Source organism: Fusarium keratoplasticum, chromosome 4 (genome assembly GCF_025433545.1).
Source record: "Fusarium keratoplasticum isolate Fu6.1 chromosome 4, whole genome shotgun sequence".
Classification (NCBI taxonomy): Eukaryota; Fungi; Ascomycota; class Sordariomycetes; order Hypocreales; family Nectriaceae; genus Fusarium; species Fusarium keratoplasticum.
Window position 1 is genome coordinate 966,501 of NC_070532.1, and position 24,331 is coordinate 990,831.

Genomic DNA, 24,331 nt, shown 5'->3' on the forward strand with positions numbered 1-24,331 from the left:
GCTTGCAACTATGAATAGGTAGGTAAAGACGAAAGAGAGACTTGCTACGTGACGAGTCAAACCCACCATTAGTTCCACTAAACCCTACCTAGTCATGCTGCACAGTCCAGGCCGTCTGGACCCTGATTTCGTCGTCCAGTGGGGACGGTGCTGTTAGGTTTCTCTCAGACGCGGACTCGTCGTCAATTCTAAACACCTCAGCGTCGTATTTCCCGTCACGACGAGGGCGATAGCTGTTGAGCTCCCATGTCGAGTGTTGGTCAGAGTGGTAGTCCGTCTTGGATCGCTTGGTGTTTCCGGTGTGGCTTCTGAAACCACTAGACTGGGCGTAGGAGCTTTCCTGTAGCCTTGATCCCCCCATCCGCTTCCTGTACATTACGATAAAGGGCCGTAACATTGGTATGCTGACGCAGAGGATCGCGAGGTTCGGCTCGAGGATAAAGAGTAGGATTGTTGTGGGCATGGTACCAGTGACGTTGCTAGTCAGGTCGACAGTCGAGATGTATATAAATCGGAAGACGGCGCAGACAACACAGCTAAGAGGGAATCAGCAGTAGTTCGTACAAATACGACAAGGGAGCTCTTACGCTGTACCAAGTCCAAAGCAAGACATGATGGCGAGCTTCTCAACAGTCCTCTTCTGCAAATTCCATAACGAGTGCATTGGCAAGGCCATGATAATGATATCTCCAACCGCGTTGGTCGCGATGAGGGATTGGATGAACGGGATATAAGCACCGCATTTCCCCTGACCAGTCCACTGCGCCGAAACCGGATTGCAGAGGAAGATTGAAGCGAAGACGCAAGCGATATTCCACGCGATGACGAATCCCAGAGCGATCTTGGAAGACCATTGCATAAATCGAGTCGGAAAGATGCGGAGGAAGAAGCATAGCATGCTTGCTTTGCAGAGGGCGAGGAGGGTGATGTAGACGGGCTGCATTCCGAACGAGACTTGGAGAATCCATGGGACGTTAGGTAGCACTAGGTTGGTTAGCATACAGTATCGTGACCTTCTAATCGAGGGCTTTGCATCGTCGGACGTACGTTCTGGGTGTTCCTGCAAGTTGTGACCGCTGCCGGTAGTTGTAACTGATACAATTAGCATGCCATATACCGGACATCATACCTTCCAATCGTAGACTTACAGACGCCTTGGCAAACTAGCATTGCAACGCCCATAGGCTAAGAGTGTATTAGCAGTCATCGTCGAAATAGACATTTTGCCAACTTACCGTTGCGAGCATAACCAGCACATCATCCAATCCCAGGCCTGGGCCCCAGAGCCGCCCTATGACCCTCAGGGCAACTACGATCAAGGCAATGAGAACAACAATGCAGTTGACGATGAGCTCGATGCGCACCTCGGTCGTGACGGGCATGCGCTGTTCGGGTAGCCACATATTGTCGAGTGACGAGAGGAAGTAATTCGGACAATCGACAGAGATATCGCCCGGCAGTTCAGCCGCCTAAAAGAAAGAAGAAATTCTATTGCAATGCCCACATTTCCGAAGGCCTGATGGTATCTAGCTAACAGGATCCAACTGCCGGTCCTCGTATGCCCGTGTCACCGTGGTCGTCGTTTCAAAACATGCCCACATGCAGGCATCGTGCTCCTCCGTAAGCGGTATACGCATTTGCGTGCGAATACTACTCCAATCTGTAACTCTGGGTGTTATCCGCACATCTCCCGATGCCGATATTCATGAGAAATACCTGCTATGCTCTGTCGGGTGCGTTGCTCCGAGAAGAGTAACCATGAATCAGGGGACGTTATAATGGCGCAGACAACTGAATCGATACGCTCCACATGTTCCCAAAGGTATATCCACTTGCCCGTCTCACTGCGGATCGGGACGATGGGCACTTGGACATTGTCTTGGCATGTATATTGCCTTTCTAGATGGATGTTAGGTGTTCTGCGGCCGACCAGATGGCAATTGCTCCGACCCAAACCGTAGATTATATCTCGTAGATATGTAGTGACCAAGATACTTAACCAAGAAGATGCTCTTGAGTACCAATGCCTCAAACTTACCGGCCTGCTGGCGCGACTATGAAAGGGGGCCATCGGCTAAGCTTCTCGGCATCAACAACCTTGCCACAATGCATGCAACCATTCTCACGGGAGTCTCGCCTGTTTTGAGACCATTTCCTGTTCCGAACAAATCTCCGCGGACGCTTCAAACCATGATCCTGGCTTCATGCGAACCAACCCTGCCAACGCCACACATGTCAACCGACATCCCACAACTTCCAAAACGTTGAGGATACGCTAGCACCGGTATCTCTGCAGGTGAGTGGTCTGAATTGATGCAGGTACAGGGAGTTCGATGACATTGGTTCTATCGTGCGACGATTAATTAGCGACCCACTGGCAAAGGAACCCTTCGTGCGTCGATCAAGACCAAGAAAATTGTATAAATACTACGTCCAGACGAGATTGCAAGAGAACCCACATCCCAGACACCAATTGCATCCCTTCCTATAACAATTTTGCTTCCTTCAATCCCAAAATGGCTGAAACACGCACCACGAAGCAATGGATCCTCGCTGCTAAGCCGATTGGCACTCCCACCATCACCGGGCCGAACGCTACCTTTACTATCAGGACAGTAGAGCTACCACCCCTAGGAGAGGACCAGATCCTGGTAAAGGTGCTCTACTTTTCCAACGATGCGGGAATTCGCACCTTCATCGGCTGTACCGTGGACGAGAACCGCATGTATCTTCCCCCTGTGCCGATCGGAGCCCCGATGCGCTCTGGCATTATTGGTGAGGTGCTGGAATCCAAGTCCAAGAAATTCACCGTTGGTGACTTGATTATGGATTTTCATCTTGCCTCGTGGAGTGAAAAGGCCATCCTGAACGACGCCCTCGTCCAGCCCGTGGCCCCGCTACCAGCTGGCCTGTCTATCACCCACTACCTCGGTGCCTTTGGAGGTTCCGGATTAGCCGGTTATGTCGGTCTCCTTCACGTGGCTGAAGCAAAGCCAGAACATACAGTTGTTGTCTCAGCCGCTGCGGGAGCAACAGGATCAATGGTCGTTCAAGTTGCCGTCAAGCTCCTTGGAGCTAAGCGAGTAGTAGGAATTGCTGGAAGTGATGAGAAGTGTGCATGGGTACGAGACCATCTCGGTGCTCATGCCTGCGTCAATTACAAGAGCCCTACCTTTGTTGAGGACTTGAAAGCAGCGACACCAGACGAAGTAGATGTTTTCTTTGATAACGTCGGCGGCGCAGTCTTTGATGGCGCTCTCACTCGCATGAAGAAGCACGGCGTCATCGCTATCTGCGGAGCGGTCAGCATATACAACTCAGAGGAGCCTACCACGATACGCAACTGGTTCGAGATTGTATCTCAGCGGTTGACCATCAAGGGCTTCTTCATGTTTGACTACATGGATAAGGTGCCCAAGGCTATGGAGGAAATAATTGGTGCTGCGGCTGAGGGACGTATCAAGGTTGACATCGAGGACGTGGTTGAGGCCACCATCGAGGAGGTGCCCAATGTGTGGATCAATGTGTATAAGGGCGCCAACAAGGGCAAGTCGGTCACCAAGCTGATTTCTTAAAACGGGGAGTCAGATGTGCCCTATGCATAGGAGCACTGTCGGAAGTTATGACTGTAGCTATGATGAACTGCGAGCTGCTTTGCGCATATGTACCTCTGTGCAGCGTAAAGTTACGAATGCACATTTGAAAGAAGTGGAGATATGTTTAAATCGAAACATACCGATGTCTATAAATGTCTATCTGCTTAAAACCAACTGTTGTATGTAGTATAAATACATATGAAGAAAGGAAATATTCAGAACCCGACCAGCCAACTGATTCTCTTTAGTATCCCAGCTTGAAGCCACCCCAGTTCAATTTGGTAAAGGTCAAATCCGGGTCATAGGCATCCCTGACCTTGCGCATTCTCTGAACATTCTTCTTCCCATAAGTCTGGATCGGATCTTGCCACTCTCCGGCATCACCCATGTACAGGAAGTCCGTCGCAAGGCCCTTGGCATGGTTATCCTCATGCAGCCGCGCGAGATGGTGCTTCTGCCAAGCCGTGACGCGCAAATCATCCTCCTCGTTCGCCCAGGATGTGGTAAACTGCCACCCTGCTTCTTGTCAGAACAACACCTTTCTAGGCTCTGAATTGAGGCAAGCACTCTAAACGTTTAGGTTTCGCAGCGCCGAAGTGTACTTACAGATGTAGGATTGGTCATCGTTCAGACCGAATGTGTTGCCAACGCCGTTACGCTTGCTAACAGCCACAGCTGACTTGGGGGCAAAGTTCAAGATGAACGTGGGGAGGAGACCGGGGACATCAGCAATTTCATCTATAGCCGCGATCCATTGGTTGTAGATGTAGATCAGTTGCTCGGCGTTAGGCTTGATAGTATGGTGGCCAAACTGAATACTGTTGATATCATGTTAGCTATGCAAGTCTGTAAAACATACTCAGGCAACATACCGGAACATCTGGTTCGGCGTCTCCATCCTCGAGTGCCACTCGACCGGCGGCATCACAGCATTGGTGCGGCTTACGGCAGGAATGGCACTGAAGGCAGCGAACCTTGGTGGCGGCGACTCTGTCGTTTCTTCGAGGCCGAATACCTGGGGCGTAGCTCGCTTAGTCGTGGTGTTGTAGTTGATGTTGATAACCGCGCCAGCGCCCCTGCTTCCATCCTCAGACAGCAGCATCTTGCAAGCCGCACGGATGAAGTCGTGAGCGTGCTCTTGGTCGAAGATCTGGTACGTGCTGCTCACGAGCGGAACGTCATACGTCTTCAGCTCAAACTTGGTGACGAGGCCGAAACTGCTGCCGCCGCCCTTGAGCGCCCAGAACAGATCCGGGTTAGACGATTTGCTGGCGACAACCTGGGTGCCGTTTCCAAGCACCACATCGTAGCTTACCACGTTGTCCATAGTGAAACCATACTTGTTAATGAAGTAACCCACGCCGCCAATGAGCGTCAGGCCCGGAACACCAATGGTCTTAAGACGCCCGCCGATGGTGTACAGCCCATGAGGAGCAAGAGCCGTGTACACATCAACCCATTTTGCGCCGGGGCCGACATCGATGGTGGACTTGTTCAAGTTGACGTCGAGCTGTTTGAGACCATTGAGGCCGACGAGGACGCCGTTATCAATGTTGTTCGAGCCGGGGTACTGGTTGGTCAGCAGAGTCTATTCAGAGCACGGTAGGAAACTCACATTCATGTGTCCACCACCACGGATGGCAAACTGAGCCTTCTCCTTGTGAAATATGGTTACAGCGTCGGCAACGGCATCAACAGTGGTAGGGAGGAAGATGCAGGCTGGCTCCATATTGGATCTTTTGTCCCAGAAGTTTATTCGCTCAGACTCGTAGTCTGAGGAGTTGGGCATCAGGAGCTCCTCGGGGTAGGTCGATTGCAGCTGAGCGCAGGCATTCTGAACGCTGCTACTGACAGTTAATGCAAGAGTGCCTGTACTAGCAGCAATGGCCAGCAGGGCGGATGTTGAGAGCTTCATGGTGAGGGTGGCTAATATGAGATGAGAGGTTGAGTAACATCATTTCAGACCAAGTCAAGAGGGTTGCTTTATATATCTTGAGATCGGCATCGTCGTAGGACGCGTCATATAGCCAACGTTATTAGCATACGACAGCAGTCTCATCGGCACTATGCAAGATCCATAGAAGAAACCGATTGCGAGGGCGCAGTGCTTCTGTCACATCGTAATCTAACCGACCCCAGAGTGGTAGGGAGTTCCCGCCAGCCCTAGCACCACTACCGGCATATGTTTTGCATTTGCTGCCGGCACTGCCCGTCATTGGCTGAATGGCCATCAATGTGAGGATCGTTGCCCACTTTCTTGCTCTGCTCAGCCCTAGTGCATTGAACCCCTATGCTGAATCATTTAACTTTGTTTGTTAGTGTGGTGGTCAGTGTTTCGCTGCCTCGGTCTCGGTTTCGGTCCCGGTCCCGGTGAGACCTAAAGGCCGCTTAGGAGAGCCAAAAATATCTACGCAGGACCTACGAACCTTGATATACTGGTTCATCATGACGACTCTCTTTACGCGGCCTCATTCGAACTGCATGAGACCTCCCTAGGTTGTTGAAGTGCCTAGGCAAGTTTTCTACATTTCGTGACATCTCGATGAGGTCGTCTCGGGCAGCGGGGACACCGAAAACCCCGTCACTGCCACAGCGAAGCATTTCCCAAGCCCCAAAATATTATAGGACCCAGAAAACCTATCATAAGGGCCAGTGCAAGGAAGTGCTCGGATTTGGGAGTGTCTTGATCGGCTTCGGCATTCTCAGCATCACATCTTAACACCGTGAGGATAAGACTACCCTGGAACGCACCGCATATTTCTTGAGCATAACCGCCAGGACGTGATCGCATAGAGAACAATAATGTTGTTTCCCAGCAAAAATGTTTGCGAATGCCTCTTTTCCTTGCTTGAATACTATATCCCACATTTATACATCTTTTGCACTGTCCATTTCATAGTGAAAAAGTATCTAACTTGTCTCACCTAGAGCCTTGTTCATCCAGATATACTATCCCTGCCAAGTTCTCACAAAAACCAAAATGCCTCGAAATTGAGGCAAGCCAATCCCTTATAATCGACTTGCCTTCAAAAAGCTCAAATCCCGCGGAGCAGTTACCTCGGCCATGATTTCATCCCTTGGCCTGCCCACATCCTTGCTCACAAGCTCCGAATAGAGCTTCTGGATTCTCTCAGTGACTGGGCCTCTCTTTCCATCGCTGATTGTTCTTCCATCGACTTCGGTAACATGTATTTGTGATGGGAACGTTCCAGTGCAGAAAGCTTCGTCTGCGCCGTAAACTTCAGTGAGAGTAAAGTCGAGCTCACGAACAGTGATGCCGTTGGCTCGACACACATCAATTGTCTTTTGGCGTGTGATACCTTGCATCTGGTTGTCCTTGGTAGGAGCCCAGACCTCACTGTCTCGGATGATGAAAAAGTTGACCGAGTTGCACGTTTTGACGAATCCGCGAAGATCAAGCATAAGTGCCTCGTCAACATTCATGACATTGGCGCTGATGCAGGCTTGGACGTCGGTGGCCTTGGAGATGTGATTCCACTGCTCATCTTTGACGTCAGGAGGGCCGCGTCGGACCCATGTTGTAGCAAGTCTCAGCCCTCGGGCCTTGGAGTTAGGATCAACGGCCTTTGATTCCGGAATGATGACGATCAAGGGTAGACCAATGTTCACGCGGGGGTTTTGGTATGGGGTCGACTTGAGGCCACGGCTAACGACGAGGCGGATGTGAACATGTTCATCTTGATTCATGTCGTTTGCATCGAGAGTGTCATGGATCAGCTTGAGAAGATCTCCCTTTGAGAGGCCGAGGTCCATGTACATGGCCTTGGCAGACTGAAATAGGCGGTTGATGTGCTCTCGTGCAAATTGGACTCGGCCCTTGTTTGCGCGAATACCCTCCTAAAGGATAATTAGATAAAGGCTTTGTGGATGCGAGACATCACTTACCCATATTCCATCTCCAATAAGGAAGTTGGAGTCAAAAACCGAGACTACAGCCTCTGTCCTGGGGACCAACTTGAACTTTCCTGTGACGCCATCGCGGATTCCGACCTTGATTGGTCAGTCAATTGCATCTATAGTGCCGCGATAGAGGTTCTCTTACACGAATAGTCTCATTCTTGGCGTTGGGTACAGATGAGTGAGTCGAGCCAGAGCCCTTGTCTGCAGTGTTTTGGCCTGTCATTGCGAGGCCCTGATATCGATAATGCCGGTTGCAAAGAAGCTCAATGACCAAAAAGCTCTCAATTGAGACTATGTAGATTGCAGGAATTGAGTTATACTGCCTGAGGCGCATATATATGGCGTGCTTCGGTGTCGACCGGCGGTTGACTCGGTCGTAGCCGAGCAAGAATGCCGAAAGTCAATTCGGACGGGTCCGACTTATCGACGGGCTGAAAGATAAGCCTTATTGGCCAGGCCTGCGTGTTGTGACCAGGTACAACTCTTTGAAATGAGCCGAAATCGTTGACAGCTTCATAATGCCTCACGTTACAGGGAACAAACCACCTGTTAATTGGGTCCGAGAGGGTCAGCGTTTATGGTGTCATATGATTCTGCTACAAGTTTTGCGGAAATACTCGTACCTGACGGGATTTCTCCTGCTAAAACCCACCGTCTTCTTTGCGTGATAGCAGCGCTGCTCTATCGTCATCAGCACGCCCTGTGGTTCGTCTGTTATCGCGTCTCGGCCCCGTATTTTGCTCTCAATGCGACGGCTTGATTGACTCGAGCACGCCCAAACGAGCATAGTCAGCTCGGTAGCGTCCGAGAGGTGAGCTCGGCCTCCACCGAGAGCTTCGATGTACACCGAGCACACTATCATCGCTTCCATGTTATCTGGGTTTGCCCCACGAGATCCGGGGAGTTGGGAGGCTAACTTTGCAACCCCATATCTTGTGTCGACTCTATAAAACCAAGCCTATGGATCGTCGTGAATCTTTCCTCGATTTCCAGCACACCACGATTATATCTCAATTTCTGCGCACTTTCTGAGATCATGTCACTTCACGAGACTCCTGACAGAGATCCTGTCAAGGACATGCATCATACCGTGTCTTCAGATGGTGGAGATGGTTCGGATGCAGTGTTGACAAAAGCTCAAGCCAAGCGTCTCCTCTTGAAGACCGACTTGGTTGTCATGCCGCTTGCTGTCTTGAGCATGACACTTGCATTCTTGGACAAGGTATTGATTGCCATCAACCGTGAGATACTGTGTACTGACTTGAAGTTTAGAACGCCCTCGGTTACGCTGCCATCTTTGGGATCAAGGATGACGCCCACCTCAAGCCTCAGGAGTACAGCTGGCTCAGCAGCATCTTCTACTTTGGTTACCTTGCCATGGAGTTCCCTAACCTTTGGCTCATGACCAAGATCCCTATTGGCAAATATGTCGGTGCGTGTTTGGTCATGTGGGGAGGCTCCCTTTGCTTTATGGCACTCTGTCACAACTTTGCTGGTCTGGCAACAATTCGTTTCCTTCTTGGTGTCTTTGAGGCTGCTGTCCTGCCATGTATGATGATCATCAACTCAATGTGGTACTTGAGGCACGAGCAGCCTCTTCGCACAGCATTCTGGTACAACACCTTTGCTGGAGTCTTTGGTGGCATCTTGTCATACGCTATCGGACAAATCAACGGGTCCTTGTCCACTTGGAAGGTGAGTTTGCGGTGCCTTCCTCTCACAAGATGTCTTGGAAGTAATCCCATGCTGACAGTCTCTTCCTTAGTATATCTTCCTCATCTATGGATCAGTCACTGTCCTTGCTGGAAGCCTTGTATTCTTTGGCCTTCCTGACACCCCGTCCCAAGCTTGGTTCTTCACTACCGAAGAGAAGAAGTTGGCTCTCATTCGACTTGCACCTAACCAAACTGGCGTCGAATCAAAGAAGGTGAGCTATTATAAGCTATTACCGACTGACAGCTAGAAATGCTAACAGGCTGCAATAGGCATTCCATACACCCCAGATCTGGGAAGCTTTCCGTGACCCCAAATGCTATTGCATCTGGCTTGGAGTCTTTGGATATGCTATCGCCAATGCGGGCATCACTAATTTCAACCCACTCATCATTGCGGGTTACGGCTTCAGCAGGACAAAGACCGTGCTTATGGCTACGCCCCAAGCAGCTGTGGCCATGGTCAGCCAGGCGATCCTCACCACCATTGCCTTCTTCATTCCTAACTTGCGTTGTATCTTTTGGATTATGGGCGCAATCTTTGGTCTGGTTGGTGCAGTGATGGTGCATTCTCTAGATGTCGCAACTCAACGAGATGCTTCCCTTGCTGGTGTGTACCTCATGGGTTTCTACAACGTCCCATGGGTCTTTCTTATTAGCTTGTCCTCTTCCAACACGGCCGGCGCGACCAAGAAGAGCTTCATGGGCATCTCTATCGCGATTGTTTATGGTACGCATATTCCCGTCGCTCTAAAACCATCTCTTACTGACAAACATTGATTCTAGCTGTTGGAAATATCGTCGGGCCCCAGTTCTTCCTCGATAGACAGGCACCCACGTATGCTCTGGGAATTGGCTCCATGCTCTGTGCATTCGCCCTCATGGCGGCTACTGGCATGGCGTATTATGTCCTCTGTGCAGTCGAGAACAAGAGGCGAGATACGCAGTACGGAAAGGCTCAAGAAACCGTTGATGCTGGGCTGGAGGCAGAGAGGAACGACCAGACTGATGGACAGAACCCCAACTTCCGATACACATACTAGACAATGGGTTCTGGTCATGAGTATGTATGGAAGAGTACAGCTGTTGAGCGCATTGGAGATATGAATAGTAATGTTCTACAGGAACACATTGTCACTGCACAATAATGTGCAGATCTAGAGCACTGACTAATTAAACTTGTCTCGTACGATGAAACTGTCTCGGTGAAATTCCAATGGTGGAAATAGGGGAGAGAATTGTGGCCGACGCCTCACCCGCACTATTCCTTCTCCCGCCAGACCAGGATGCCGTTGGCGTACAGTCCCGTAATGATGCCGACGCCTCTCTTTGCGTCCTTCACGGCCGTCGTGCTTGTAGGATACTCTGTGCTGGAGTAGAGAATCTTCAAGCCGCCCTCCTCGCTCCACTCCGCAACAGCAGAAGTCGCTTCGCCCTTGGCACAGTACTCCTTCATCTCTGGTGATGCAGCCTCGAGTTCGCTCGGATCATTGCAGATATGTCGCGTCTCGGCAAATTTGTTGCATGCCGGCACAAACGGGTGACCGGCGATAAGAAGTTTGCCATTAGCCCAAGAGAGGTTGTCGGGGAGGAATGGAACACGAATTTTGGTAGGGTTCTCAAATGTCAGCTTGTCTGGTGTGTTGAATAGAAAAACAGTTCCCGAAGAAGTGGAAGAAACGGCCACGGTCGAGCTGTTGAGCACTTCAATACCATTTGCGAAAGGGACTCGGGCGACGACGGTTGCCTCAACCTCAGGGTTCTCGAGGCTCACGTGGACAACGGGACCAAGAGGCAGGGCTAGGTAAGTTTCCAGGAGGCTTAGGAATTTGGATTGTGCCCTGGTGAAGTAGTGGGCATTTGTGACATAGAACTCCTTCTCGTTGATCAAGGCGATGGCATTGGGGGCGTGGATGAGAGGATGCTCGATTGTGCGGATGTGCTTTGCCGTCAAGGACGCGATATCCAGCTTGAACAACTCAATTCGAGGGCCTGCCTTGGCATGGTTCGTCACATAGAGCGTAGATGTCTTTTGATGATACGCGAGCCCCAACGTGTGGAAGTCTTGAGCAGAGGCAAAGTCTGTGAGCTTGATACGGGTCAGAGACTCGGCATCTGGTTTGGATGCACTTTCGTAGTCGTAAGCCCAGAGGTCAGCGTTGGCAACTTCTCCTTCAAGGAACACGCCCTACTCCCAAGTTAGTGAGATCTGTAAAGAGAAGGGAGCTCATGGCATCCATACCATGACCGTGTTCCATCGCTCCCTGCCGGCATCACAGGCAATGATGGCTAGGTGATGTTCTTCGAGGAGAAAAACATCCTCGCAGCTCCTCATGCGGTCTTCAAACTTGATCTCATATTTGCCGAGAGAGTTGGTCCGGTGGAGCCGAGCAGGCGTGTTTGTATAGAAGAATGAGAGAACGGCAGAGCGCTCATACAAGAAGGGTATGAGGAGGCCCAGCGCTACAACGCCCTGAAGTCGGTAAGTATTATTGTTGCTTCAAGGATGAAAAACTCACGAAAAATCCCTTCAAAGCCATGACTTCTGAATTAGCCACGTCAAAAGCGAGATGAAGAGTGAGAAATTAGTCGGGAAGAAGAAGAAGAAGGGATACCACCCTGTGTCACCACTCGGATTTACAAAGGTCCGACCGTAATAAGCTTGTTGATGCGCGCGCAGCATGAACCTTAATTCCTGACGTGTTTCATCGGAGGAATAATCTTTGTGCCCGGTTTATGCAAACATCCATGTCTCGGTTGGGGCTTACATGTGACGCTGCTGATCACTTGTACAAGTGATTGGGGATGAAGGGTAGCATGTAGCACGTTGTAAGACCCAAATGTCACTTCAAAATTCAAGGACTACCACTTGAGCTGGCTGTCAATTGTGGAGGGAAACTTGTCCAGAAAATGCAGAGCCAATGGCTACAAGGTGAGGGGGAATGTGTCTGGTGATAACTCAGCGTTTGCTCTTCAAACGCTATGACATTTCACAAATCTTTTTACGGGCAGAACACGAGGGACGCGGATGTTTCTTTGGCTGTGCATGGTGGTAACGGCTGCTAGATTTGTCTCAATGGTCATGAGCGGCATCCATGGTAAGCAGCGATTACTGTGCTCTAGGGCCGAGGTCTCCGGGCTGACAAGCGTAAGCAGAACTAAGATGAAGAAGACATGAGGAAAAGTCACTATTGCTGAGCAGCATGTCGATAAGTAATTGATACAGGGTAAACTCTTGGAACCAACTTAGGATAGAATCCAAGTCATTGAGTTTGCATCAGAGCGCTAGGCTGGCATTGGACTATCCTCACGTGCCATGGCGTCAATCAGTCCATCTCCACAAGCCCGGACCCGTCCGAATCTCTGGACTTCACAATCTTTGACTCCTCCAAGTGTCAAACACACCTAGACCCTCCAACCCCCCAATTACCACATGCTCTCCAATCTCCAGCCTTCTGTATCGAAGGCATGTAGTCGCTGCCATGCTCGAAAAGTCAAGGTTGGCCCCCCAGCATCAGCATCTCTCAACCTCGGCTGACTCCGACGGTTGAGTGCGACCTCAAAGTACCCCGGTGTTCTGCATGTATTAGACAAAATGACGTGTGTAATATCACCGAATGCGTCTCATATCCATACTCTGTACTACAGAGTCTTCAGGATCAGATCAATGATCTACAAGCGAGGTTACGCGAGGTGCCAGACCAACCCAACCTGGTCATCAGCGCCGCATCCCAAAGCATACAGCCAGTGCCAGCCAATCTTCAAAAAGAAGCCGAAGAGGTGGGGTTTCTGACAACTGGAGGATCAAATATGTACTCTGGAAGCAAATATGGTGAGTACCATTCACACACGGGCTTTATCAGGCTTGCTGACGATTTATGCCCTGTAGTGGGGAGCGCTGCCGGATCAACATTCGCAAGGATATTCTTCAAACAACTCAATCTGGTTCCTTCATGGGCTACCGGCCAACAAGGGGGAAGCCTAGACATGTGTCTGTCAGAGAGGTCCGCTGCTCTTCCACCCCAACCAGTTGCTCGATCTCTACTTGCTATCTACATCGCTCGTGTCCACATTTGGTGGCCATTCCTTCAACTACCCTACTTAAGGAGAGTCTTTCAACGCATATATCAAGAGCCAAGGCAATGCGCCGACCACGAGAAGTTCATCGTCTTCGTTGTGCTTGCGCTGGGAAGCTGCCAGGTCACCCTGAAAGACAAGCATTCTCCCGCCACATTAGATCTCAACGATTCTACTTCCTATTTTCAAACAGCTCTACGATTCTTCAACAATTTCCATGATCACCCTCGAGACCTGTTTGGCATACAGGCAGTCTTGTTACTGGCTGTGTGGATGCTTGACTCGTCTTGCAGCAGCCACAACAATGATCTGTGGCAACTCAGCAGGTATATCATGTCTTGTGCCATTGAAGCTGGACTGCATAGACACAATACCGACTGGGGATTTACAGCTGAAGAGCTGGAAGTGAGGAACCGGACTTGGTGGTGTGCTTACAATCTTGAGCGGTTGGTAGGCACTTTATCAACCCTTGAAGACTTGAGCTAATAGGCATAAAAGACAAGTTGCTACAATCACAGGTCGCGTGCTGTCCATACGCGATCATGCCATACACGCTTTGTTACCCACAGCTTCAAGTTTCGACAGTCTGAATACACTCGAGAGTTCGGCAGCACCCATCTTCCACAAACACAATGTTCAGCCCTTGCGCCACATGATAGCCCTTCGTCGTATCGGTGGTCGTATTCTGGAGTCCATATACATCGCCAGGGGACCAGATGGCACAGCCATGGACACTACGTTTCAGCAGATCTGCGCAACATCCGATCAAATCCGTCGAGATCTTGAGAAGTGGGAGCAGCAACTGGAAGTCATGACACTGAAACCTTCTCGCGAGTACTCTGAGATGAAGATTGAATACTGTCTCTTGCAACTTCTGTTGCATCGACCGTCGCCGACTTTCATGGTACCTTCTCGCCAGATGGCGTCGTACTGTTCTAGAGCGGCATCGACTGCAATTCACCACTGGTCAAAGATTGATGTAGAGGATGGCATCTCAGCAGTATGTCGTTGTTTTAGACAACTTCATGATATCCTTTTAGTCGGCTTGGCTGCTCTATACTGCGACTGGTAAGTAGAGCTCTCCCGGCCCGGGCTATTACTGATAGGAGGGTCATAGGCAGAGCATGGCTCTCCCACAAACGAGGACAGAGGATGCGCAAAGAGGATATCGCCATATGGGCGACACTAGTGCCTGCCTTGATCTCATTGAACGGGGGATATCTTACATGAAAGGACCTCATCGTACACGATACCGAGATCTCTTCCAAGCTGTGAGGAACAAAGTCTATTCAAGGACCTCAGTCACCGAGACCTCGCCAATGGAGTCCATCCATGTCGACCCGACTGTACCTCCAGAGCCGTACGCTACATCAGAAGGCCTTACCTTTGATGTCAATGATGAAATGGTGTACTCCATGGGAGATGGCGTGGAAGCCTATATGAATCAAGTGAACGAGTTCTTGGATGGTGGGGGCTTCGATGTGGATGAGGCTCTCAATGCCTGGTATGAAGCTCTTATGGAAGAAATGCAGAGCAACTAAATACGGCAATTTGTACGGAAGAAGCTGCTGTGTATCTGTCTAAATACTAGCAGTTCTAATGATACACCGATGATTATCGCGAAGTACTTCTCTTGCCTCTAGAACACAATACCGCCACCATCTACTACCATATCCGCGCCATTGATATAGCTGCCAGCTTTGGAACACAGCAAAAGGACCATGCCACTCAACTCCTCGGGCAATCCCATTCTGCCGCTCGGGTTTCTCTCTGCCCACGTTTGCCTTGCCTGAGCCAAGCCCTCTCCCTCATTTAAGATGGTATCCATATACCCAGGGCTGATGCTGTTTACCGTTATCCCGTATCGCGCCCACTCGGCAGCGAGGCTGCTCTTGAGCATCAAGATAGCCCCCTTTGAGGTGTTATATGCAACCTGTGGCTGGGGAAAGTTGACGCGATGTGCTGAAATGCTTGCAATAAAGACGATTCGACCACCGTTTCCCTGTTTGACCATCTGCCTTGCAGCCGCTTGCGCACAGATAAAGCTTCCTGTCGTGTTGACGTCTAGTAGCTTTCTAAAGTCGCTGACCTGCATGTCTAGAGCATGACCACAGTTGACAATTCCGGCGAAGCAGACGAGGTAGTCAACCGACCCCAAAAGATCAACCGTCATGGCCACGGCATCAGCAACGGCGTTTTCATCCGTAACATCAACCGATAAAGACTCAATCTTGGCGCCAGGAAACTCTTCTTTGAGCTGATGAATGTTTCTCCGGGCAGCTTCCAAGGCAACATCTAGATCTAGCAGCATGAGGCCACTAAGTCCGTGCTGCAATAAGGCCCGGACAACGGTCAAAGCAATGTTCCCTGTACCTCCGGTGACCACTGCAGTCCCCGGAACAGTAAACCGAGATGAGGCGTCATCGGAACGCGAGGCTATACGCGTGCCAGCACCGGGCAAGGAGGTGAGGCCAGTTGCGAGTGTCATTGAGGGAATTTGACGCTTTGTGAGATCGGCACGGCTGGCTGGGTCACTCATGATGGTATCGATAGTGTTTCGACTTTACAATATGAGGCAATTGAAATACAATCGGTTGCTAATAAGTAGCAGTTGAAAGTGTCCTCGCTTCCCCGCATTCCCTACATCTCGATGTTGTGTTCGACACGTGACGACTGGCACGTAATTGGCACTCAGGTGTGCCCGTTACGTAGAAGTGAGTTGATGAGATGAAGCATCACATGCTTGAAGGTAGTCAATTATCTCTACGACTAATGTAGGTGCTATCTAAAAGCCGAAGGCTTATCCGTCCCATTTCAGGACAAACTGGTATACTGATGGGAGTTGCCTTGGAACGCAATACACCAAAACAGATAGACGCCCAAGCTCATCCCGTGTACAGCCTAACATTAAAAAAGTGTAGCATAGGCCTGATTATGCGGGATCTGTTGAGCATTAGGTCCAGACTCTCCCGATTGTAAGGCTGGCCAACGTGGACCTTCGGCCAAGGAGTGAGGCCGTCTAGATACCGCGATTTTTGCTTATTACTTCGCAAGGAGGAGGGTAAGCTGCGTGGTTGACTCTTATTGGGCTAACTCGTCGGAATCAGGCGGTTGAAAAGCTCCATCATCAGCCAGTGCAAATTGTAGGGATAAGGCGAGTGGTTGCACATTGACAAATCACAATGCACTGCATAGCAAGGAGGCATCGTAAAGGTGTCCAGCAAATCACACTATGGCATTGAATCTCCCCTCTGGCAGCCCTCATGAGTTGCCGGCCACGTCACTTGGGGCATGATGAGATGGTGGGAGCTGAGGCCCGTGGTGCAGGGAACACGCCTCACTGTTGTACCCAATCACGGCCCAACCACCCACGCCCAAGTCAGCAATGCAGAAGAGGTGTTTGAAGCCCAAAGGAGAAGATAAGTTGGGCACATCATTTCCGATTTCTCTCATCTCTGCTGCAAAGGAGAGACAGCTTGATTGCTGCAGCTCAACTCACGATGGCGTCGCCTACCAACACCGTGGCCGGGCTCAACGCCCTTCTTCACGGGCTGTCCTTGGATCCCATGCCGAAAAGTGCCTCACCTATTGCGCTGACGAGACCCGTCGAGATCTGGCGATCTTACCTCGCTGAATTTCTCTCCAAGTTGAGCATTCTCAACCGTGATGCTACCACCATCCAAGAGGCCATTGCCTCAACGACCGAAACCTCGCTCGGGGACTTGACGCTTATACTTCCACGGCTCAAGCTCAAGGACGTCGACAACAAGGCTTTGAACAGGTTGGCATTTTCTGTAGCAGCGCAGGTTTGACAAACCCACCTTGTAGGAGCATGCTTGATTCTGCTCTAACTCGTGCCTTTGTAGTTGCCCTTCTCATCCTTGTTCTTGGCACCAAGGGTAGATGACATTCAACTTCGAATGACATTTTCCCCTGACACGCTGCCGCGACTTCTTCTGCCATACATTGCTGATCGCAAATCATCGTATGGATTCGACCTTTCGCAAGGGCTTCTGGACCCAAAGGAGCCCAAGAAAGGCAAAAAGAAGATCATCATCGAGTTTTCCTCCCCAAACGTGGCCACTGGCTTCAACGGCAACAATCTCAGAAGCACACTGTTAGGCGACTTCATCGCCAATTTGTACGAGGCTATGGGATGGGAGGTTGTGCGCCTTAACTACCTCGCCGACTGGGGTAAGCATGTTAGCTTGCTTACCGTAGGCTACAAGAGATTTGGTTCCGAAAAGAAGCTTCAACAAGAGAGGTCGATCTATCTTCTGGACGTCTACGCGCAGATGAATGGATTATTCAAGCCGGTGCAAGACCCAAAAGGCAAAGCCAAGCAAGGCGAAACATGCGTTTCCCCAGTGGAGGACAAGACGATTGCTTCAGAAAGAGACGAGATCTTCAAGAAAATGGAGAATGGCGACAATGAGGCTCTGAAGCTATCCAGTCAATTCAGGGACATTACTATCGAGGACCTCAAGGTCGAGTACCAGCGCCTTGGTATCACCTTTGATGAATACTCGGGTGAATCACAAGTTCGGCCTGCAACAATCACCGAAGTCGAGAACACTCTGAATGAGAAAGGAATTCTTACAGAGAGTAACGGGTCGTGGGTCATAGATTGGGCCAAGCACACCGGCAAGAAAGGTTTCAGCACACAAGTCATCCGTGGACGCGACGGTGCTACACGATATCCCCTCCGTGATGTGGCCGCGGCGCTTGAGCGGGAGGAGAAGTTCGCCTTTGACAAGATGATATACGTGGCCTCCTCCGCCCAAGACAGCCACTTCCAACAGGTCTTGGCGGCTCTCGAGCTCATGGGAAGATCGGATCTCAGTGAAAAGTTGCAACATATCAGCTTCGGTGCCATGCAGGGGCTTGAGGCAAATTCACTACGGGAGATTCTCGATAACTGTGAGGCCAGAATGCGAGACGCCATGAACATGGAGCACGATGATGATGATGTCGATGGCAGTGCAGCCGAGAGGATTACAAACAACGCCATGGTCGGAGCCTTGCTTGCTCAGGAAATGTCCAAGAAGAAGAGCCACGGCTACACCTTTGAGCTCAAGAAGTTGACGTCATTCAGCTCTCATTCCGGTCCCATGCTTCAAGGATGCCACACAAGACTCATGACCTTGATCAACGAATTGAGGGCTGAAGGTGTCGAAGGCTCCGAAATAGACTACGCGGCATTGAGGGATCCTGATTGTGCAAACTTGCTGCGCGTCATGGCCCAGTTCCCTGACGTCGTCGCAGCGACATACAAGTCCACAGAGCCACATTCACTGCTCGGCTACTTGTACAGGCTGATGGACTCGCTGTCCCTGGTTGTGCCTCATCCTGATGAAGACGACGATGAAGATGAACGGGGGAGTGTACGGACGTTACAGCAGGAAAGCAGTCAAGGGGAGAAGAAGGCTCGCCTGGTGCTCTATCAGAATGCGCGACAGGTGCTGGAGAATGGGATGAAACTACTTGGATTTCCGCTTGATTTACAGGATATTGCTGTGGACTTTAGTAGCGATAGTGCCCGGCTATAAGATTAACTCTAGCGATAATGAATTTGTGTTTCCAGCGGCCCATAGCCTTTCCTAGCGTCGGAAGCATTTCTTAATTGCCGACTAGTGGTAGGTGTTCCGTACATATGTCTCAAGGTTTACGCGGATCTTGTGTTCGTACTCATTTTGAGGTTCAAGGCGGCAAGATCTACCAGCTGCTCCTATGGGGCAAAGAGAAACTACTTTCACGTATATGAAATGTCACACGAAGACGTCTTACGCTCTTCGTCCTGAGTCAAGCGGATTCTAGGTGTCAAGGAAAACAACTGACTAAATGAAATGTCCCCATAGTTGGTGTATTGTGTCGATGTTGAATCAAATCACAGGAATCGGTTACCCCATCAGTAAGCCCAGGGACTTGTCAATCCCAAGAAAGGCAGCCTGAGCTGAGGTTGTCCTCTGTTTAGCATCCCTCATCCATCGACTGAAACTACAAGTCTTCCCGCCTTCTCATGTTCCAGCACATTTAAACTTGAGAAACCTAGATGTTAACGACCCAACGTTCACCGACGCCTCCATCTAAGACCTCGTCTGGACCAATAGCTTCCTCTGGAATGGGCAGCTCTTCAAACTGCACGTCTGGCTGTTCAGCCTTGACCTCCGCGTCACTCATCATCTCGCCTTCGAGAAGCCCGTCGTCCTTGATCTTCCTGTCTTTACGGCTAGGGTTCAGTCGCCGAACACAACGGTACTTATTCACCCTGTACCCGACCACAACATCAGCAACAGCAAACCCGAGGTCATGCTTGCTCTCTTCCCCAACGTGGGCACCGATACCTCCCCCAATTCCAGTTTGGGGATCTTTGGCGGCAACATGACCTGAAACCTCTCCCTTTGATGCGTTGGACTTGTTGTATTCCAGCTTGTTGGCCACCTTGAGCCCGGTGATCATGTAGAGCTCAGCGGTCCATCCCCGGGAACCTTTGAGATACTCTTGAATTGGCTCGACTGCCAAACTCTCGCTGAGATACTTGTCGTCGGGGTCGAAGTAAGTCGTAACTATCTCCTCGCAGGCAACCGTGTTTTCGTTGTCGCTGGAACCAGATACGGCAGCTGACCCGCCGATGTGCTCAGTGAGGGTTTTGACCCATGCTTCAAATTTGCCCTCGCGGATCCTAGACCGAGTCTCTCGGAATCCAGTCTGCGGGACAGACGGGTACTTGAGCTCGTCGCGGACCTTGACGGGATGCAGGCGATTCAGAGCAGGTCGTCGGAACTCGAGGTTTCGAAAGACTGCGCCAAGGAACAGCGGCCCGCCTTCGGCTGCCATGTCGAAGCGGGGAACGACATGATACGTCTTAATGCCTCTGTTTGTCGATGCCATCGAGAGGTTTCTTGAGCTAGAGATAGAGTACCGAAAAGTTTGTTTCTAAGTAACAGGAAAGATATCTCGCTTGAAAATGTTCTAATTGAGGAGATGAATGGTAAAGAGGCGTTGCTGACGAAGCCTGATGGGAGCCTGATGAGAGCCTGCTGGGGAAGTGAGGTATTTGGCTGGGCCGCAGTTGGGATCAAACCAATGAACGACCAATGAACGACGACACTGGCTGCACTGCCTCCGAAGTGGCTGATAAAACGGAAGCAGTGTGGAAAAAAGAAAGACCAAGTCGGGGCTGGGGATTATTAGTGGTTGTCTGCCATCGTGATATCACGTCAAGGGTCAACTGTTTATCAAGATTCTTCTCACACATGACTACTTTAGGCAAAATGAATACTCTCTACCTTCCATACGTTATAACATCAAGCAGTACCTTGACAACCTCCTCCTTCCCCTCCTCATCACTGGCACCTTTCTCCCAAAGCTTGTCGGCCCAAGGCTTAACGTAGTGGTATACCCCGTCACTCCCGCCGTTGTCGGTCATGCGGTTTCGCATCAAGGTCCTCATAACACCATACCTCATAAATTGATCTGCATTCTCCTTTTCAAGGTGTGCTCGAGCAAAGTGCAATACGTTGGCGGCAATAGCGGCCGCGACAGGGGTTGCAAATGACGTCCCCGAGATGCAACGCTTCTGGCCACGCCAGAAAGACTCGATCTTCTCTCCAAGGGTGGCAAAGTTGTCCATGCTAGACATGGCAGTTGGATTCATCTCGAGATTCGCCACTCCTCGTTCGTTTGTTGCGTGGATGCAAAAGACGCCTGGCTGTTTGGCTGGCCAAGGCCTTGAGCCATTACCGCCGTTGTTGGATGCAGCAGCGAAAATGAGCTTCTTCTTCTGGACCAGGTCGTCAATGGATTTGCTTAGGGAGTCAAGATAGTTCTGCCCTAGGCCAAATGACAGGTTGATTATATCTGCTCGCGCTCCAGCCCATCGCAATGCCTAGGCAGTCGAGTCAGCTAGCCCACTGCCATGTCAGAAAGCAACCAAGCTTACCTCGACAAGTTGCTCGACATTTGTCTCGTTAAAAGTTCGCGAGTTTGAAATCTTCGCAACATAGATTTCCGCCTGCGGCGCATGCTTTAACACCAGCCTCGCAACTTGTGTTCCATGACCGTGACTGTCCATACAACTATCGCTGGACCCGACAAAGCATTTCGACTCTATCACTCGATCCTCAGCCCCCTGTAAAAACATGTCATCGTCATCTACGTAGAAGCCTGTGTCGATAATAGCCACTCTGACAGGTTCAAAAGCCCTCTTGGAAGGTTTCTGGATGTATTCCTCAAGGTAGTTTTCCATGCAGGTTGTGAAGTCGTATTCGCCTGGGGTCGGAAAAGGGTCCATCCTGCAGTACTTCAGTGACGATGTCTTTTTAGAGAGGGAGACTACTTACATAACCGGGTACTCCTCGTCTTCTTTGGAGAAAAGGTTGAACACAGCTGTCGTTTGGTGCCCAGTAGAAGATTGCCGGCCAGGCGCCCTCTCCGGTCGGCCACGAGCTTGGCCAACCGCATTCAAACTCTCCTCTTCATCATCATTGTCTACGAACTTTCCCGTTTGATCCATCTGGTCTTCCCATTTGCTGAGATTCCTTTGTAAGGGAGAGACGATCTTCTGACGGATGACTTGCTGTGCTCGTTGTATAGTGTTTCCCGTTTCTATCTCCGCACTATCATAGTGCTTGAGATACCAAATGCAGCCTTTGATAGCCGAGCCGTAATCCTCCATCGTCTCGTCCTGGAAATTGTTTTTCACTTCATCAGCAAGTGCGTGATACCAAGATTTGGGGTTGTTACGCGAGTAATCGGGGCTGGTCTCGCCCTTGGCTATGTCGACAAGCAGCTGGGCGAAAGCTAGAAAAAATATGCAATAACGGTCCGAGCTATACGGCATGAAGGCCTTGGTGACTTGGTTTGTGCATTTCCAGTCCTTCTGTAACAAGCAGTGGACGTATGGCTCCTCAAGTTCGTCGGCAGGATCCGCGGTCTCACTATGAAAGACGAATACGTCTTTTGCTGTTAAGTTGTGCTGCAGCCAAGGCCCTAGATAAAGGTGACATAAAGATGAAGCCAACCGAAGCGCTAGGCGGAGCTTTTTAAGCTCGGCGTCCGTCTTGAGTTTGCCAAACCGTAGCAACGCTTCGAGGCTTCGATGGCTTGGGGCTCGGCTGGGAAGAAAATCAAGATCTTCAGATGTGGTCCAGATTCTTGAGCTGTTAAAAGATAACAAAAGAGGAACTCGGTCCTCTTGGGCCTCCTTTGCCTTGACACAGACATCCAGGGGGGGTCTGAATCCCGGAGAACGTCTGCGGAGCTCCGTTAGCATCACATGATGTAACAAAGACCCAATATGGGTCGGAAGGAAAACTATAAAGCGAGACGTAGATACCTTTCAAGGGTGCATTTTGTTTTATGATACTCCTCAGATCTTCGATCTGGTTCAACGATTTTGCAACATGACAAGAATACGTGAAACACTGGGTCTTGTGGCATGTTCCATCCTGAAAGCTGAAGCAAGGCGCCGTGCTCTTCATGACAACAGTTTCTTAGAGCCAGATGATCAAATAATGACTCTGAAGGTGACTTTGCATCCTCGCTCTCTGTTACTGTCCTTTTTGGCGGATCGCTCTCGCCCCTTTCTGCTGATCTGGGGTTTCTTGTTCGTAACCTCTCAACCTTCTCGTTCAATCCTGTCATGATAGCAACGTCGTCCCTCAACTCACGAACAGAGGGAACGAGGCCTTGTTGGAAGTGTGGATCGATTGTGCCATTCTCGAGCATGGATGTGACGTACTGGCGAACTAAGATGTTCTCGACATCGGCCGTGTCTCTCTCATTATCAGTCTGAAGTGAAGCCTGACTTCGGTTGGGGAGGGGAAGCTGTTACAGTCTTCAGTACATATTGCTTGGTCGAGAAAAGAAGGTCACGTACTCGGGAGTCGAACCGCTTGAGTTGGTTGGCTAAACTCGTTTCGATTTGAGCCAGAGGTCTGATGTCTAAGTCTTCTCCGCGGCCATGTTTATTGTCGGATATTTGGTCCCATGTAGCCTCATTGAGCTGATCATAGACGCCAGGAAGTGAGGGAATGGCAGCTTCGAAGAGAAGAAAAGCACGGTCATTTTGTTCGTCGAGGGTAGCCTGGTCACAGCCAGTCGCTGTCTGCGCTTCATCCGGCCGCGACACCTCTCCCCAGAGCAGTCCAGTGGCAAAACGGTACAGGTCCGACAAGACCTTAACTCGATCCGAGCTCATGGCGCAGGTGTGGTGACCATCATCAGGCAGAAGGTCAAGGTTGAGCTTTGCGCTGTTTTGCGGCTGAGGCGGGGTTTTACTTGCACTTTCACTGACCCCTGAAGCTGACATAGCGCCAGTATCGTCTGTTAAGAGAAAACCTCTTCTGCCAACGAATGCCTGACACGCTGTTGTGGCTTTTGCAGCCGCAGCCTTCTCTGCTAAGAGACCTTAAGTACCTCACTAACAGGCCCTGGCTGTTAGCATGCTACAAGCCAGGGAGACGGAAAGGAAGCTGAATTAAGAAGATGGGCTGCCAAAGGGCGATTTGAATAATAGATAAACATTCAATGCCTCCATTCGTGACAGGATTATACCTGGTAGGACGTAGCGTAGATCCTGCCAAGGTATCATTGCTGCTGTTGTTCTAGCAGCTTTACATACCCACTAACAGACTCGCAGCAAAGGAATGAATAATGGAGCGTAAATCCCCGCATCCATCAACATTGTCAGCCCAACCTCCGGCCTCCACTCAACCTCGTTTCCGCAACAGTTACTGGCGCCTATCGCCGCGCTATGAGGAGACGGTCGTTCATGCTCAAGTAACTCTAACAGATCTTCCCGTGTTGTCATGCTATACGTACAGCCATGGGGTCCGAGCTCCAGTCTGGTCCGGCCGACCAAGCCGTTGACATCTATACTCTGGCGATGGAATGCAAGGACCTCTTCGCGACATATCTTAGAGATAAAGGGGCCCAGGGGTCTCAATTACGTCAATACGAGCATAGGTTCCTGTTATGGGCGAGTTTTCTGGGGGTCTACGCGGACGAGAAGTCTTGTCTTGA

General features: G+C 50.5%; 9 protein-coding genes and 2 pseudogenes across 11 annotated transcripts, besides 2 other annotated features; 4 read left to right on the plus strand and 7 right to left on the minus strand.

Moving 5' to 3' along the window:
- Window positions 1-88: 88 nt before the first annotated feature.
- NCS57_00539900 lies at window positions 89-1,469 on the minus strand (annotated as a pseudogene). The gene is made up of 4 exons: window positions 1,236-1,469; window positions 1,149-1,185; window positions 588-1,092; window positions 89-536 (listed from the first exon to the last, which is right to left on the minus strand).
- Window positions 89-1,469: a sequence feature.
- Window positions 1,470-2,516: 1,047 nt separating this feature from the next.
- NCS57_00540000 (PKS-ER domain-containing protein) lies at window positions 2,517-3,575 on the plus strand (the record flags this gene model as incomplete). Its single annotated transcript, XM_053055322.1, has 1 exon — window positions 2,517-3,575. The coding sequence occupies one exon, from the start codon at window positions 2,517-2,519 to the stop codon at window positions 3,573-3,575; it is 1,059 nt and encodes a 352-aa protein (XP_052914277.1).
- A 265-nt stretch (window positions 3,576-3,840) lies between these two features.
- On the minus strand, window positions 3,841-5,511 carry NCS57_00540100 (FAD-binding PCMH-type domain-containing protein; the record flags this gene model as incomplete). Its single annotated transcript, XM_053055323.1, has 4 exons — window positions 3,841-4,112; window positions 4,203-4,414; window positions 4,469-5,166; window positions 5,212-5,511. 4 exons carry the CDS (start codon window positions 5,509-5,511, stop codon window positions 3,841-3,843), a joined length of 1,482 nt encoding a protein of 493 aa, XP_052914278.1.
- Window positions 5,512-6,605: 1,094 nt separating this feature from the next.
- NCS57_00540200 (uncharacterized protein) lies at window positions 6,606-7,740 on the minus strand (the record flags this gene model as incomplete). Its single annotated transcript, XM_053055324.1, has 3 exons — window positions 6,606-7,454; window positions 7,503-7,607; window positions 7,660-7,740. 3 exons carry the CDS (start codon window positions 7,738-7,740, stop codon window positions 6,606-6,608), a joined length of 1,035 nt encoding a protein of 344 aa, XP_052914279.1.
- An 813-nt stretch (window positions 7,741-8,553) lies between these two features.
- On the plus strand, window positions 8,554-10,272 carry NCS57_00540300 (uncharacterized protein; the record flags this gene model as incomplete). Its single annotated transcript, XM_053055325.1, has 5 exons — window positions 8,554-8,739; window positions 8,790-9,212; window positions 9,283-9,444; window positions 9,503-9,959; window positions 10,016-10,272. 5 exons carry the CDS (start codon window positions 8,554-8,556, stop codon window positions 10,270-10,272), a joined length of 1,485 nt encoding a protein of 494 aa, XP_052914280.1.
- Window positions 10,273-10,490: 218 nt separating this feature from the next.
- Window positions 10,491-11,769, minus strand: NCS57_00540400 (uncharacterized protein; the record flags this gene model as incomplete). The annotated part of the gene is made up of 3 exons (XM_053055326.1): window positions 10,491-11,417; window positions 11,472-11,702; window positions 11,749-11,769. 3 exons carry the CDS (start codon window positions 11,767-11,769, stop codon window positions 10,491-10,493), a joined length of 1,179 nt encoding a protein of 392 aa, XP_052914281.1.
- Window positions 11,770-12,907: 1,138 nt separating this feature from the next.
- NCS57_00540500 (Fungal-trans domain-containing protein) lies at window positions 12,908-14,847 on the plus strand (the record flags this gene model as incomplete). The annotated part of the gene is made up of 4 exons (XM_053055327.1): window positions 12,908-13,061; window positions 13,119-13,752; window positions 13,805-14,374; window positions 14,424-14,847. The coding sequence occupies exons 1-4, from the start codon at window positions 13,040-13,042 to the stop codon at window positions 14,845-14,847; spliced, it is 1,650 nt and encodes a 549-aa protein (XP_052914282.1). The 5' UTR covers window positions 12,908-13,039.
- A 98-nt stretch (window positions 14,848-14,945) lies between these two features.
- NCS57_00540600 (uncharacterized protein) lies at window positions 14,946-15,845 on the minus strand (the record flags this gene model as incomplete). The annotated part of the gene is made up of 1 exon (XM_053055328.1): window positions 14,946-15,845. One exon carries the CDS (start codon window positions 15,843-15,845, stop codon window positions 14,946-14,948), a length of 900 nt encoding a protein of 299 aa, XP_052914283.1.
- A 961-nt stretch (window positions 15,846-16,806) lies between these two features.
- NCS57_00540700 (Arginine--tRNA ligase) lies at window positions 16,807-18,855 on the plus strand (the record flags this gene model as incomplete). The annotated part of the gene is made up of 2 exons (XM_053055329.1): window positions 16,807-17,112; window positions 17,173-18,855. The coding sequence occupies 2 exons, from the start codon at window positions 16,807-16,809 to the stop codon at window positions 18,853-18,855; spliced, it is 1,989 nt and encodes a 662-aa protein (XP_052914284.1).
- Window positions 18,856-19,354: 499 nt separating this feature from the next.
- NCS57_00540800 (uncharacterized protein) lies at window positions 19,355-20,197 on the minus strand (the record flags this gene model as incomplete). The annotated part of the gene is made up of 1 exon (XM_053055330.1): window positions 19,355-20,197. The coding sequence occupies one exon, from the start codon at window positions 20,195-20,197 to the stop codon at window positions 19,355-19,357; it is 843 nt and encodes a 280-aa protein (XP_052914285.1).
- A 427-nt stretch (window positions 20,198-20,624) lies between these two features.
- Window positions 20,625-23,507, minus strand: NCS57_00540900 (annotated as a pseudogene). Its single transcript has 5 exons — window positions 23,187-23,507; window positions 22,978-23,134; window positions 21,649-22,264; window positions 21,249-21,600; window positions 20,625-21,194 (listed from the first exon to the last, which is right to left on the minus strand).
- Window positions 20,625-23,507: a sequence feature.
- Window positions 23,508-24,331: the final 824 nt, after the last annotated feature.